At 42.5% G+C, this 13,241-nt stretch overlaps 1 protein-coding gene across 4 annotated transcripts in view; it reads right to left on the bottom strand.

Moving 5' to 3' along the window:
• Positions 1-13,241, bottom strand: part of lmo3 (LIM domain only 3) — a 37,943-nt gene that overhangs the window by 21,598 nt on the left and 3,104 nt on the right. For 2 of the 4 annotated variants that reach the window (XM_056748458.1, XM_056748459.1), the window contains exon 2: positions 9,954-10,167. In XM_056748458.1, coding sequence (XP_056604436.1) covers positions 9,954-10,159 — 206 coding nt within the window. In that variant the 5' untranslated portion in view covers positions 10,160-10,167. Of the gene's footprint in view, positions 1-9,953; positions 10,168-12,050; positions 12,098-12,524; positions 12,959-13,241 lie in introns of those variants that run through there. The other 2 variants (XM_056748457.1, XM_056748460.1) reach the window with 2 other exon arrangements.

The raw sequence follows: 13,241 nt of genomic DNA, 5'->3' as shown, positions 1-13,241 counted from the left end.
TTGAAATGAATGGCATGTAGGTTTTTGAGAAAATCAGCAATACAACACAAACAGGGTTTATACCCGAAGGCAAGTTTTTTTTGTAGTTGCATCTGATCCTACAATAACGCCATCTTTGCTACCGTACACACTCGTCATGAATAGTTTACAGCTACCAGACCATGCGAGGCAGTGCTTCAGAGGATGTTTTTTCGACAGGGAATCTTTTTTTTTTTTTTTTGCCGAATTGGGTCTGTCGCTTTATCACAGGTACAAGAACAGCTGGTTTTGGAGGGATTGCACCGGCAGGTTGGAGAATGAGCCGCTAGGTTTTCAAATGGCTGTGTTGGGAGCCAAGATGGCGTTTGGCTTCCGAGCGAAGAACCCGGAAACAAAGGCCAATCGGTGTCTGTCAAAGCTCTGGGGGCGGCAGAAGGGCTTGCATATCTCGCCGTGTCAAACGACAAGGTTGGTTATCGCGCTCTCGCATGCCGGCGAAGGGGAGATGCCAGCCAAAGATGGGGTGGCACCCACTCTCGCCAAGCGCAGCTGTGCCAGCTGAGTCGAACAGAGAAAACAATCAAAAAGAAAACAAGCCCTGCTTGCAATTAAAAGCATAAGTCTCTCAAATTCATCGGTTAATACTCGGCAAGGCCTTTCTAAAATTATATACTTGATCTTCTAGCGTTCTCCTCCAGCAGCGTTTCAAATACGTGGCTGATCTTCTTTAGACGCACCTCCAGCTTAATCTGTAAATCCAAGCAGATCATGGACACACCAGAGGCAGAGAGGAACTAAAATGTGGTAATATATGCATGGAAATGACCTGTGGCAATCCTCACAAAGAGGGGGCTTTGAGAGGTCAAACAACCTCCAAACTGTGCTCGGGTTTAATTAAAAAGACAAAGAGGAGCTGTAAATTCCATACGCTCAACCCAGATTAAGGCTTCTCGCGCAGGAGAACTGGGCCCTGGCTTCTTTCAGGAAGCCCCCAGTCCTCTTCCCATAAGGCCTTGCGCCGGCTCCTTTGATGTCAATATAGACCATTTATTAAGGGCATAAAGGTTAATCTCGGTGGAGTAAGGATATCAAATGGTTTGCAGGGAAGGAAAAAGAAATCCGCATAAATGTGTGCCGGAGAAAGTTAAATTGGGCTTTTTAAAAGCAATGATAGCTCTGTGGAGTCCAGTCAGCAGGTGCAGGATTTAATTTCGCCATTTACTGACGGGCGTAGTTTGTGAAAATGAATGTAACGACATGAGCACGGAGGGGGAAAATGAAGCGCCCATATGGTCGGAACGCCTGTGGAAGCGCTTTCGACAACGAGATGTATCGCGACGACTATTTCTGGAAGATCATCTCATCAAAAATTAGGCCCATAAGGTGATTCAAGCTTAATATAGCCTTGTGCACACTTTAAGGAGCTCAAACTAAAATAGGATGACTGATGTAATGGTTAGGAGAGGATTGATGACTTTGACCATGGTATTACAGTTGAGCACCCACTATACTTGCTATGCTCTCAGTCCATTGTCATTGGATGTGGGTAACATCAATGTTGTGAATACCGAGAAGCTATGTTTGTATCTGCTGTGTTGGAGAATTTGAGACTTGGGGAACTGTACGCATATACAATGAGAAAAAAAGATACAATAACAGAAATCAATATGCCGGAATATGTAGGTACAGTACGCTGTGGAAAAACCTTTCCTCCAGTGTTACGACAATAACAGATAATATCACGCTCCACAGGTAGCCGTGCATGTACCTCTGCTTGCGTTATGTTGTTCCCATGCCCACAATTTAAGCTCTAGCGGTCCTACAGTACCACCTGCTACCGTAAGGTATCATGAATACAAAAAAATGTCTGTCTGCATTATATTTTAAAGCCGTTTCATTAATATATTGTGATTGTCCTTCCTGCGCGACTGTCCGGCCAATTTCACTCTTGGGACAAAATAAACATTCGGCAAGTGGAAGCTGAGATATACAGTAGGACAATGAAAAACTCCAGTGAAGCAAAAAGCATTAAAATTAAATCACATTAGTAGTACTTGGCAATAAAATGAGATGATTGGTACACGTGGTGATCAGTTTACTTCAGTGAAGATGTAAAGTCATTCTAACTGAAGAGAACTGGTTACTCTACAGGGGTCCTGGGGACTCCATCAAGCCTATCTGAATCCCTTGGGTGGCCCTTTAAAGGTGAAGTTTACCCCCAAAATTATTAGTTACTATCCCTCAAGTTGTTCCAAATCTGTATAAATGTCTTTGTTCTGATGAACACAGAGAAAGATATTTGGAAGAATGCTTGTTACCAAACAGTTCTTGACCACCATTGACTACCATAGTAGTAAACATTTCAATGGTAGTCAAAAGTGGCCCAGAACTTTAATATCTTCTTTTGTGGAAAACTTAACATAGATATTTATAGAGCAATTCTCCCTACCATGGTAGTCATAAGTGTCCAAGTACTGTTTGGATACAAGCATTCTTCCAAATATCTTTCTCTGTGTTCATCAGAACAAAGAAATTTGGAACAAACTGATGGTGAGCAAATGAAGTCAGAATTGTCATTTTTTGGATGAACTGTTCCTTTAAGATCTGTAGCCAGTTCAACGCAGACATTTAATTTAGCCTCGTCTACCCTTAGCAGTTGAAGCCATCTAACATTTTGCCACCCATAAATCCACAAAACAAATACAACTTGAAATCATCCTCTCTGTCCCCCGTACTCGAGTTATTACAAGGTTCCCAAATGCAGGCACAAGTGTGCAGCGGTGCCTGGGAAAGGTAGGGCGACGGATTAGGTGTTTATAGTCCTCTCCCAGATTAGATGGAAATCATAACACAGACCGATGCACTGAACTCTGACCTCTCCAAAACCAATTTCATTTGGAGAGATTGCAGTGATGTAGCTAGATGTCTATGTGGTACAGTGGAGAAAATTAAAGCGGGATTTGTAATGCATTCAAAGTGAGAGTACATGGAAAAAGAGGTGAGCACAAATAAATTGCTGTCACTACCCTCCCACACACATCTCCGGTACCCTGTTTTCAGTTATAACATTCATTTTAATGGAAACTTGTTGGATTAGAAGTGGTGAAGGGAGATTGGAGGAACACTTATTTGGAATTACTCTGACCACAGTAATGCGGCTATGCGGACAACGACAGCATCCACAGTTAAAAAAACAAACCCTCTGTAGAGTGTGTTGATCAAAAATGCTGAATGTTTAATTTTGTTCAGCTATGGGCTAGAACATACTTTGTTCATATAACAAACAAATAATGTATTAAGTCTTAGGAAATCTCACATTTATTGCCACATGATGCAAAACAAATCTGTTATACAAGGCAATGCACACAAAAAAATATTGTTGTTTTAAGGTTGTGAAACACAAAATAAGACGTTACGCAAAAGGTAAAAGCTTTTTTTCCTACGACCTCTTCCTAAGATCTGTGTTTTGTACAAGAGAACAAAACAATACAGGGTTGAAAGGACATAAAGGTTACGAAAATACAAACTACCTGCACACTTTTCGTGAAAATCTTTTAATGGTTGTGAAGAGCATGTGATTGGGGATTCGTGACTATAGGTGGAGGAGGAGGTGTACGAAACGTACCGCCTTTGGCCTGTCCCTCTCTAACAGATAGCATCGCGCTGGCAAAAGGTATGCATAACAGTGCCAGGTGGTGACATCTTAATTTTTCACGGCTGGAAACATGGCCGTGCCGTACTCTCCAACCGCTCCCATGCATTATTCCTGCCTTAAGCACTCTTCCTCTGGGGAAGTGGAAAGGGGGGGGGTATTGTTTTACAAGGCGCCCAGCTGCGGCCTAGTTGCCTTGCCCTGGGTTCTTTTCAAGGAGTGGTCGGGGGTGACCCCCTCTGGCTGACAGTTATTAATAATAACGCACAGCGGGGAATAGTTCACCTTGTGGCGGTGGAGCGGCCGTTGCTGTTTAGAGGCTTGCTGTGTGTCCTCAAAGGGTTAGGAATCATACGGGACACCGCGGGGAACAAATAATCCAACCAATCTGCGTTTCTTTAACTTTGTTTAGATGGGAGCTTGTAAGTGTAGTATTTCTTTACGCCAACTTCCTAGGGCCTGCGTAGGGGTTTGAACACAATTTTACATTTAAATGTAAATTACGCATTTGCAAGCATCCCAGTTTCCAGCGCAATTTGTTGTTGTCAAATTAAAGGGAGAATCTGGATGATAAATGTGTCATTTTAGCCTCAAGATTTGTCAAACTGAAAAGATTTGATTTAGGAGTCGTTCACAACTTGGACTCCCTATGAGCACAACAATGAGCTTTCACAAACATGCCAAAACTAGAGAGATGATTCATGTAAAAGTTATGAATACATGAAGACTGTTTCTAAATTAAAACTATGCATGTACTTGCAAGGATATAGTATATTGTTCTTAATACAGTCTTATCTAGTCATTAACATCTCTTCTGAGGCTTTTACAAAACAATAAAGCATTTTTTCTGATTTCTGCAAAGCAACATCTGGCTTTCATAACAAAAACCTGCCTGCTACCTACTTCTCAAGCAAAGACGCTTAGGAGAAAACAGCACAAGAGTAAAGAATCATCTAATAACATGAAGGAGAAAAAGAGAGAGTGTCTGAAGCTACACAGCCATTAAAATGTTTATCGGGAGAGACCTTTTGTAAATGTTGAGTGTTTTGATTTAACAAGTGCTGTCGAGACGGAGCACAATCGGCGGCTGAGAGACAGTACGCCTTCTGAATCTACACCTCAAGTGCTCATGATCCTTCAGTAGTAAGGGCCACTCCTACTCGAGCACCTCTCTGAACGGATTTGACCTTCTGCAAGTCATCAATATTCCTCTTTTAGAACCAGAGTTCGTAAGGCCCCACAATCTGCCTTTCCCCAAATCCTGGTGGGTTACAGTGAACTCTTCAAAAACAACGGAACGATGTCTGTAATTGCAAAAATTGTCCTGCAATTAAGAGTTTAGACGGTCTCAAAAACTTCCTGTGTTAAAGAACAATCAGATTTAAAACCAACAATAAACTTTTTTACGCCACAAGGATATTATAATAAGTGACAATATTTGTCTAGCTGTTTTATTAATGTTAAGCAAATCCATTCTTTAAGAGACAGAAGGGGAAAAACAATTACAGCACAGGTGCACCTACAGAAAACAGCTACAGAAAACAGCGTGTTTTCAAAAGGCCGACCTTGCAGATGTTTCCCCTGGGACCCTGAAATTTGTCAGCGTGATATAACGCTGCCAACGAAACTAACACGGCCTCATTAAGATTCTTAATGTTTTAAATTCAGTCAACCTGCTTCTGCAGTATTGTGTAGGGTGTACATATGTAGTCTTAATTGTTCTTCTGTCTTCTTGTTTATGTGTTTATATCCACCCGAATTGTAGTCTAATTCTGTCTTTATTCAGACAGAAACGTTCTCCTCTCTTTACTTTTGTACAATATTTGTGACCCTTGATCAAAAAACCAGTCTTAACTAGCACGGGAACATTTTTAGTAAAAGCCAAATATACATTGTATGTACAAATATACAGGGTCACATTTATACATTTTTTTTATACAAATCTTAATATATCCAAAAGTAAGTCATAAACATCAGCAAGGTAAATGTGTATCGCAGTTCAATCTTAAACTAGTTTGTGAAAGATGTTACTACTTTATTTGTCTAGTATCACCTTTCGAATATAGAAACATTATTAAAAATTGTAGATTTAGTCCAGAGGGATAGTTCTTTGTGCATTGTTCTATAAATAGTACAAAATGTCACTTATTTACAATCCCAAAGTGATGGATCATCTGAACATCTCCAAATGTTAGTTTATCCAACAAGAATGCATCTTTTATGCATTTACACCTGAGGTTACTGTAGGGATGCACTGTACATACACATCACCTAAGTCCTGCCTAATGCCCTTCGGTCTACACTGTTTGTTAACATCTGTGCGGGTCATTAGAACAAGAGATGGCCTCGATCTTTCAGCCCGCTTCAAAAACATTGTGAGGAGCAAACATGACTAACTACAGAAGGCTGCACTGCGCTTGTCCCGACGGGAAGACCAACCTTAACCAGAACAATGTCACGTCAGCGTACAGTAAAAATGTTTATACAAGAGAATTATTGCTCTTATCGGCTGAAGGTGTAATCTAGAGCACTGGAACTTGTGAACTAAGAAGTTCTGCATTTTTGACCTCTTTGTGTTTACAACAAGGACGGTGTAAGCAGTATCCCCTAGAAGACAAAAAAATGAGTGGTGCACACCTGCACGGCACCCGGAACATAGATTAAAATAAAATAGCTGATGGGACACAGTTTGTATTAAGGTCTACAAACTGCAGTTTTCCTAACAATTTGTCTCTGTCTTAGGTGGTGACTTGGACTGCTCGGTGGCATGGACCCAAATGTGACGCTTTAGCATGTTTTCAAGGACGACAGGACTTCACTTTACACAGACGATCACAGATTGTAGTAGAGGTGCACTTTTTGCTTTTATATAGTATGTACAGTAAGCCGCTTGCAGATTTTAATGCATTTTTAATCTTGCATGATACACTTTCCAATTACAGACATCCTTCAAAAATCTCTTTCCTGTAAATTATAATTTTAAATATCGGAAACGAAACGTGAAAAATCGAATAACAGTTTCCCTCTGCACAATTTTACTTGAAAGATTATTCACATTTTGTCGACCCAAAGCATGATAGATAAACATATGGCATGCAAGTAAACGCACACAATTGTACTGCAGCATGACGGATGCTAACATGAAAAAGTGAAAGATACATTTTTATGTTTCGCTTCAGAAAATGTTTATAAAGCGCACGGTAGATGTGCACCACAAAGTGACTCCTGAATGGGGAGGATGGAAAAAATACAAGTTATTACAAACCAAACCGTGCTTTACATGTTGGTTATCTTTCACTGATAGCCAGCTTTCCATAACGGTAATAAATCCAGTCATGTTGACTGTGCACCGAGTTTGCTTGCATTTACAATCTTCGTAAAACCACTGTAGAGGAAAATTGAAGTTGGATTAAAAAAAAATGAATGAACAGATAGATAAATAAATAAGTGGTCACCCTGTGCTGTCTTTAAAATGGATGCCTGAAAATTTACAGTTTTCCATTAGCTGATGCCTAACAGATTTCCTCTCCCCAGCTTTTCAGTCTGCGAGCTGTGACAGGGTTCATTTTTGCCCGTTTCTCAACTTAAACGACTCGCTTTCTTTTGTTGTCTGGGCCTTTTAACTTTATCGTTCCCCGCTACGAAATGCAAGCGCGTCAGCATAAACACTGCCACGGCAGTTATTACCTTTATCATCAATGGAGATGTCCGCGCGGTATCAAAAGAATCATTTGTTGATATGACAGGTGCTACCATTTGCCCGTATTTTGAGTGCAATACAAGAATCGAGCCGGCCACGATAACGCTCTCCGTCAATAATTACCTTCTCGATGCTTTGAATATGAATCGAATGATATTCTCTCCCCGCTAGCTGACAAGCCAAGACCAAACGATGTTGGCTCTCCCTTCCACCCCGCATCATATTTGATAAAACGTACTACATGAGACAGGTCTGGTACGGCATAAATCTCTTTCTTTTCCTTATTTAATTTGTTTTTGTGTGTGTTGCGATAGGGATTATTATTTCTCAGCTGGTGGGATCGCATCGCTCATGCTTGTAGACCCCTGAAGAATTCTATTAACCCTGGTTATGTCAGCCTTAATAATATGCCACACTGCTAAAGAGGACTGGATTGATTCTGTGTGGATGTGGGGGTGGGGAGTCTTGTATAATAAATCCCGACGTAATTTACTTGGAATAAGAAAGCCGAAATGGAACAAGGAACAAAGGCGAAGGGATTAAGTCTATCTCTCATCTCGGTGCACTAACTTAAGAAAATAAATAAGGAAACGATCCAATCAGATCAAGTGTTGAGAGTGCTTTGTAGAAGTGGCGATTGATTGGTTTGTCAATGGAGAGACTGCTTTCTCTTTGTTGAGATGCAGATGTGATTCGAAGAACTGGGACTGGCCATATTGGCCCCTCATTTGCTAGCAAAAGAGGACCACCTGGCTCACGTGATGCCCAAAATGGAAACCATGCGGTCACCTTGAACTTTAAAGATGAAGAATCGCATGCAAGCTGTTGGTCGGAGCTAAAAGAGTTATTAAAGAAAATACACATGTGCGTGATCTTGTCTGTCGCACCTGGCGCAGACCGGTGCCGTATTGCACCACTGTGCTCCTAAAACACAAACGAAATTCAAAACGCCATTTCCTAATGACACATCTAATGCCATCCATCTCATCTCTGCTGTTGTTTCGGGCACAAACTTGCGAGTGTCGTCGTGAATGAAGATGCGGTTTTGCACGGCACAGTCAATGAGGCTTACCGTGCGATGGTAATCTCAGCCTGCTTCTGGCCCTCTGGCAATGCTTTAGAGTTGTGTTTCCCCAACGTCTGCTTGTGTACCGCGCCTAATGGAGACTCTCTCATCACCAATGCCAAAATTAAATGAACTGTGCCATTTCAAAGCGCCTACTGTAGCTTCTAGCACGCTCACGATCCCGTGACTCCCTGGAGCGTCCCGTTCGGCGTTTATATAATTTTATATACGTGCGTGCTGAGACACGTCTATGTGGGCTAACTCGCATGCGCATGGAGTTCTGCTTTGTGACCTCAGTCAAGCACTCAAGCGTTCTCTCATTTTTACTCATTAGGGCAAACGTGTGAAGCCGTTTAACTAAAAGGCTCAGAGATAAGGAGTTGACCGGGCGTACCATGAGGTCATGAGCGATTAAACCGACTTGCTTTTAGTAGGTAAAGTCAAAACTTGTTTGTATTCCCATGTTGCAATTTCCTACACAGTATAGACTTGTTGCCTCAAAACGGCGATGCTTGTTTGCTCACAAAGTGACACGGATACAGAATGGCGCGGAATTGAGAGGTTGGGTTTCTAAGGCAACCCTTCCATCAGTGAACAAAGGTAAGCTGATTGAACAGAAACCAGGGTGGTCTTCTGCTAAACAATGCCCTTCTATCAAGGCTCAGTGTGCTGATTGGATCCAACAAGTGAATTCATTGAAAGCTCACAGAAATGGCAGCACTTTATAGGCTCATAAAGATCTCCTTTGAGCTCTTTTTCTATTATGAAGAGCAAAGGATATCTAACAGCATGGGAGAACTCTGGGCGTTAAGGGCAGCCATTAAAGCCAGTGTTAAAAGCAATATGGCTTTGTGTGTCCAAACACGGTACTTGAAGCAAGGCCCTCCGAGATCTCTTGTGAATGTAGTACAGATTCAGCTATTTTCGGTATCAAAACTAAAAACGCAAGGAGTAAAATTTCCAGAGGTGACACAGAATGTGTGGGGTGCAAAAGTCTGAGACCACTAAAGAAAATAGTTTCTATTTTGCAATGTTTTGAGTTGCATATTGTTGTCTGCAAAACAAGTTGAATGCAAGGCAAAACAAAAAAACGACTGAATTCGAGAATTAATTTCAGAATTCAGACCAATGGTGTGCAAAAGCCATTTTGGATGACATAAACAACGCTGGTCCAGTAGAACTTCCTGTTTCGGTTCTTTAACATTACACAACCGTTTGAACAAAATAGCAGTATATTTATAACCGATTTAAAATGTAAAACAAATATCTAAGATTTGATCATAAATTTAAAAAATTAATAATAATTATAAATAAAAAAACTGAGTCCGGAAGTGATACTGGGACCTTCTGTTTACATCTTGCAAAGTGGTCTATAACATATTTTTTTAACAGTTACCTTTCTTCATCTTTATTTTACAAATTCCACATTCTCAATGTGAACTCAGTCTTCTGGACCCCACTGTATGTTTTGGCAATTACAGTATACCGTATCTGTATTATTGCTTGGAGTGCGTTACAGTACAAATGGCAAAAACAAGTGATGTTTCTTTCCTTACCGTAGATAGTCTCTCCGACAGAGGATGAGATTGGCTTTGGTGTAGAGAGTGGAGCCCACCTCTCCGAGTCTACAGTCGCAGCATGCGCATTTGAGGCAATCTTCGTGCCAGTATTTGTCCAGGGCCTTCAGCAGGTAGCGATCCTTGATTTTCCGGTTGCAGCCGGCACAGCCCTTTGGCTTGGTGTCCGGCTGGACGGAGAGCATTTGTATACCTGTGAAAAACAAAACGAATGGCAGAATGGTGAGAATAGGTTTTGTGTTGCAATATTTGGCGATAAATCAATGCATCTTGATTTTATTATTAGATCCACATTTTCGACCAATAAAGATTTTTCAACGATGTAGAAACATCTTTCTTAGATTAGACATCTTTCCAATGTGTTTTTTGGGCCAAGTAAGCAGGTCATGCTGAAAACGGGCAGGCCGATACAGTACATCAATCGCTAACAAGAAATCACCAAACGTCCTCTTTATTTTTCTGACTCCCGCTTTCCTAACGCCCTCTCTTCCCCCTCTTTAGAGGAGGGGCCAGGGAAAGCTTGCCCCCAGAGCCGGCATTGTGCAGCCCTATAAAGGACGTTAAAGGGCTTTGTTGGGTAGAGTGGAGACAATGTGGGCTCATGCTGAAGGCCCGTAATTAGTATTCTCCTGCCATACAGAAGAGCGCAAGCTCTACCCCTCTCCCCCACGCCAGCTCTCGAGTCTCTTCTTTGTCCCGGCCCCAAAAGTTTTTGTCCTACATTACAAGTATGCCCGATTCCGCCCCATTGTCCTGCTGCTGCGACAGTCCCCATTTCTCACCTTGTGCAGGCGAAGCTGTCAGAGCCATAGCTTCCACCTAACGTATACGCCGAGAGCGCGAGCGCTGAGAAATTGCGAGCTTTGAGTGAGAGGGTCACTGAGAATTTTCTCAGCTGTGGTAAATTGAGTGTCTCAGTCTGAATTGAAGACTTCCCTCGGGATAGTTATAATGCGCTCGTCACCGCTACGTGTTGTCCCGCTGAAATACATTCACAGAGGAATTTGAGATCAACCCTTGACATGACTTAAACTTTTGGTATTATGTTTAGTAGAGGAGAATAGAGGACTGGTTCTTGGATACTTGCGCATGTCGACACATTTAAAGAAACATTAAGCGTCTGCTCTACCCGTGCGATAAAGCGAGCATTCCTTTCTTCCTTTTCGACATGCGGCCTTGACGATAATTACTTTCAGAAATGATTCGCCAAAAGCGTGGCAGTTGGCCCTCGCAGAAAATAAACAAGACAGAGCACCAATTAGCAAGACTGAGGACAGGTGTGAAATTGTTTCAATTCAACTGAGCATTACAATGCAGGGAAAGGAACAGCAGGTAGCCTATCCCTCTAGGGTCATAATTATAGCCTAGAGCAAATATCTGATGCAGTACCATAGGCTTAGACTGTGGAACAACTTCTTTCTGCTGTAGGACCGCGCTCATTAGGACGGAGGAACGTTCGATAAAAAAGAGGTGAGGGATAATAATGATTATAATAAATATTCTTAGCTCGACCCCTCCGTCGTTTTAATGATGCCTTATTTCGAGTTGAATCAGAGGAGTTTGATTGGGCGAAAGCAGCATGGAGGCATATCAGACAGGTACTGTTTGCAGTAATGAGCCGTACTTTGTCCTATTGCGTTTAAGCGGTTGAGTTTTTAATTGGCTGGATTGAATTGTGAGGGGACAGCACGGTTGAGCGCCTCTGCTATCCGTCGTTGTTCTGTCCCGCTCATCCACACCGTCCCAGCTTGCACGGTTAACACAACAAAGTCACCGCCTCTCATTACCAACCCAAAGAAGTTCGTTTTCGACTCCCAACTGAATCGATTGTGCAGTGACACAAACTCACTGCTCCTTCTTTCTATTCAAAAGCATGGCCCCCCGAATCTCTATTCCCAAATTTAATGCCTTTTTGATGGTATCAATTCATTTTCACCTGCCACTGGGCCCGGGATGGGTCACTTTTTTGTCTTTGCTCACTCGCTCAGATATTTCCAGACGTCCCGAGATGCTATTCACTGTTGGTCAGATACTGATGGGGACATTTCTGGGAAGAAAACACGGGGCGCCACGTACCAATTTGATTTCCCCTTTCGAGCGCATCACAGCTGCGCGAGCCGGAGATGCTGACATTTCACCCTCTTATCAGTTTAATTACTGTTGCCATGGCAGCGTGGCGCGCGGAAAAGGCCAATAAGATTTGCTACAGAGCAGCTAATTTTCGAGGCGGCTCGCAAAACGACGAAATGAAACCGTTAACTGAAAAGACCATTAACGGGTTTGGGAGCGATGATACGCGACGGCGGCACACCAAATAACGTTATTTACCATTATGCATGCAGACATGCATGTAATTAAACGGACAGGGAAATTGGGAAAATGCACATTGAAGCGTCGCGTCAGATAAACGCAGCTGAAATGGGTTACACACATTTCGCGTGCGTTTCGTTAAACTGCCACTGTACCCTTTGGAAACTACTCAGCCACAGACACACACATGCCACACTCACGTCGATATTGTGCAAAGCGAGACCAAAACGTAGTTCTTACCGAAACTTTTCTCCCTTTTCTGCATTGGTTGACCCGCTCCGGTTCCCAGAAGCACCATGCAACAAGACGAGGCGCGAGCCAAAGATACGCGTGAAGTGAGCAGCTGTACGCGCGCGAGGGAGGTTCGCTTTTGTTACAAGTAACAATCCACCACGCTTCCGAGAAAACAGTGAAAACGAGGAAAACAACGACTGACAACACGGGAGGAGAGAGAGAGAAGGAGCCGCGGCGCGCGCAACACGCTACTGTAAGACTCCGTTTGGCACAACAGTGCTCGACTATGAAATTGCATCGACCAGCAGCCGTCGCGAGGCAAGTGGTGGCGAACAAATGACAGCGGATGACAAAGGCATATGCTTTACCCCTTCGTGCGCGCTGTAATCTTATAATCCTATCGCGCCTCACGCTATTCGCCTGTTCGAGGCGTTTCGATGTGCTGAGCAGTAAAAGGCACGAAGTTAAATGCAAGGGGCACCCCTGAACGGACAGAAGTGATACAACAAAAACACATTTATTTTGTCAAGCGTAGAGCCGTAACATTTTATTGGTTCTTCTGTTTTACGCACAACGCAATCATTGCTGTATGGCCAACACATCATTTTTTGGATTTGTCAAAAAGTGCAGTAAACTGAAAAACAACGAATTGGACATTTCAGGATTTGATTATCTTACATAACGCGAAACCCACACAGAAATCCAAATAACCATCCGTTATAT

The sequence above is a fragment of the Triplophysa dalaica genome, chromosome 5, assembly GCF_015846415.1.
Source record: "Triplophysa dalaica isolate WHDGS20190420 chromosome 5, ASM1584641v1, whole genome shotgun sequence".
Lineage (NCBI taxonomy): Eukaryota > Metazoa > Chordata > Actinopteri > Cypriniformes > Nemacheilidae > Triplophysa > Triplophysa dalaica.
This window is presented reverse-complemented; position numbering and strand designations above follow the sequence as displayed.